Here is a 3,221-nt window from a genome sequence, read left to right as displayed (position 1 = left end):
GGTTCTGCCTTAGGGGTATTCTGCTGGATGGGGGCCAACTCTGATACCCTGGGGCTCCAAGCTTTTCAGAAGGACAAGGCAAACTACCAAGAACTATTTAATCTCACAAATCCTCTCCATCCCAGGCAGGGCAGGGACTCTTGAAATGAGCACCGCAGTTGTAATAGAAAACTGAGCCACAGGGGTAGAGTGGCACACTCAAGTACATAAAGTGACAGACAACCAAGAATGTCATCCAACTGACCAACACCTCCTCGTTAAGACAAGGGAGTGAGTGCATGAACGAATGAATGAATGGACGAGCAAGCAAAATGTTGGCCTGGCCAGAGTGGCTCAGTTGGGTGGGCAGGCACTATCCCATGCACCGAGGGGTCGCTGGTTCGATTCCCAGTCAGGGCACATGCCTAGGATCTGGGTTTGGCATGTGCCCTGAATCCAGGAGGCAACCGACAGATGTTTCTCTCGGTTTCCCTCCCCTCTCCGCCCCCATCTCCCCCCGCCCCATTCCTCTCTCTCTCTAAAATCAATTTAAAAAAAGAAAGCAAGCTTGAAAAAAGGATATCCACCTTGAAGAGCTATAGAGGTAAACTCTCAACCTGCCAGAGAAGCCAAGTGCTATTTCTGTGGTCTTGGGTGGGCCCCAGAAGCAGTAGATGTGGGGGGTGTGCTCAGACTGTTTGGCTCAGCTCGTAAGAGAGTCCTTGAAGAAGGCTTGGGTAGAAGCTGTCTCCACATGACTGCTGGGTTCTCTGTGACAGTGCCCAATCCACACCTGTGGCCGGCCCGGGACTACTCACCACACCACGGTCCCCCAGGTCCAAGGCATCCCAGGTGAAGCCCTGGGGCAGGGTGTAGGGCTCCTGGCGGATGTTGTCTTTGTCAGGCTCCACGGGACCATGGGTGTTGACTACTTCTCCTAGAAGAAGAGCACAGCCATGAGCCTGACCCTCTGCCCCCTGGGGGCGGGAAGGAGCTCAGTTCAAAAATCAACCAGAACAAATTCCTCCTGTCCCCAGGAGCCCCCCATCTGAAGAACACTCCGTGCTTGGCAACTGCAGACCATCCCTCCAGCTTCCCTTGGCCCCTAACTAAGGGCCAATTCATGGCAAAACTTCAGAACAATCACTGGGATTCAAGGTGGTTGGTTTTTTGGAAATCCTTTTAGATCTCCCTCTGGTTACTGAGTGACAAACATTAATCTTGACGAATTTGGCTTCCTGCCTCCTGGTTGGTGCAAAGAGGGCTGTCATGGCCCTGGCCCATCACCCTCGATGAGTTTAGAAGTAGTAACAAAGCTGCTTTTGTGACAACAGCAAGAACAATGTACTGGGCCCATTCCTGAAGCAGATGATGGCATCTAGGCGCCAGGCTGGATCCTGGCCCTGCCAGCCTTAGCTTTTAGCAATGTGGCCCGTTAACGGCTGCTGCCAACTCGGGTCCTCAGTGTTTACAGAGTCCTGCGAGGGCCTTTAGGCTAAATCACCGAGTCCACACAATGCTGCCGGGAAGTTAGGCTCTGACACAACACCCCCCGCCGACCCCGGACAGACACCGCTCCTCTGTGGAATGTGTAGGGCGTGCTTGGGGTGCTGAGGAGATACAGCTCTGAATCCCACCCAAGGCCGAGTCAGTCATTTGATAAACGTTGGACATCAAACACTCAATTGTGTCTGTTGGAGTTATTTCGCTTCTACAATTCAGAGCTCATGTTCACACCTGGAAGAATGTGACTCTTCAAAAGGAACTCGCTCAGTACACTGCTTGCTTCTAGCACAGGACACTGCATACACTAGACACTCCGTTCATGCTTTTACTGACTTTCAAACTCCTGGCCCGGATAGATGATTCTAATGTGTAACAGGCAGCTCTCGACCTGCCCAGTAGCATATCTGTGGGGCAGGTGAAGTAGAAATGGCAAGCTGTGGCTATGAGTTGAGGACAACCTTCAGCACTAACCATCCAACTCGTTCACTCAACATAATTACTGAACACCAATGTGCACCGGACATCACGCACTAGGATATAGCCAGGAAAAGACAAGGTCCCCATCTCCACAAGATGTACCACCTTCTGGGAAAATATTCAAGAAATGAAACATTACCAACGTGCTAAGGGTCACAAACTGGAAACTACAGGCAACACTGGGGGGTGACATAGTAGAAAGGCAGCCGGCTACCTACTTACAACCTGGCTCCCCAGCAGGTTTGTTTAGGAGAGAGCTGATATTTTTCTCCCTTAGTTTAGAAACTGGCCTTTTGGTTTATTCATAAAGTGGCCCTTGTGAAGTAGTTTAATATAAGTCAATCCACTCCCATTTACTGCCACATAAAACCTGAGTGTGCAAAGCCAAGGGCCAGGTTCTTGGAAAGTACTCAGGATTCTTACTCTCATCTTATCTAGCTGCAAGTCTATTTTTCCGTATACTGAACTTATATCTTTTCCAAAATACATTTAACTTCAGACTCTTTTTGCTATTATTATTTTCCTAAATGATTTCATGGGCAAGATACCCGTGGTCCTCCCCACTGTACAGTCAGTTATGCACCCCTGACGGGCAGGGACATGTTGCAGCAGAGAAACGCACCATTCGGGGATTTCTCCTAGTGCGAGCCTCACAGAGTGCAATCAGACAAACCTGGATGGGATGGCCCACCACACCCCTCGGCTCTATTGCGTAGCCTATTGCTCCTGGGCTACCAGCCTGTGTAGCACAAAACCGCACAAAACAACACGGCATTAAATCAACACAAGAGAAAATGATGGAATCAAGAGATGTGGGAAACACAAGACGTAGAAGGCTGCTGTCAGCATAATACCGCATACTGTTTTCAGCAAACGACATTTTTTATAAGTAGAAAGAGTATACTCTAAAATAACGATAAACAGCATAGTTTAGTAAATACATAAATCAGTAACACTGTCATTTATTATTACCAAGTATTATGTACTACACACAATTACTTGTGTTATACTTTTATACAACTGGGGGTGCAGGTGTATTTACACCTGCATCACCACAAATAGATGAGCAATGTACTGTGCTACAATATTACTAGGGGATAAGAATTTTTCAGTTCCATTATAGTCTTATGGGACCACCACTGCATATGTGGTCCATTCTTTTTTTAAATATATTTGATTAATTTTTTTACAGAGAGGAAGGGAGAGGGATAGAGAGTTAGAAACATCGATCAGCTGCCTCCTGCACACTCCCTACTGGG

The 3,221-nt window shown here is 48.1% G+C and overlaps 1 protein-coding gene across 3 annotated transcripts in view; it reads right to left on the bottom strand.

Moving 5' to 3' along the window:
• Positions 1-3,221, bottom strand: part of NMT1 (N-myristoyltransferase 1) — a 33,199-nt gene that overhangs the window by 8,444 nt on the left and 21,534 nt on the right. For all 3 annotated transcript variants that reach the window (XM_015572529.1, XM_015572528.1, XM_006779491.2), the window contains one exon: positions 798-916. In XM_015572529.1, the coding sequence (XP_015428015.1) occupies positions 798-916 (119 nt within the window). The remainder of the gene's footprint in view (positions 1-797; positions 917-3,221) is intronic.

This window comes from Myotis davidii, unplaced genomic scaffold (assembly GCF_000327345.1).
Source record: "Myotis davidii unplaced genomic scaffold, ASM32734v1 scaffold109, whole genome shotgun sequence".
In the NCBI taxonomy this organism is placed as follows: domain Eukaryota; kingdom Metazoa; phylum Chordata; class Mammalia; order Chiroptera; family Vespertilionidae; genus Myotis; species Myotis davidii.
The sequence above is the reverse complement of the archived record's forward strand: the minus strand, read 5'-3'. Positions and strand labels throughout refer to the sequence as shown.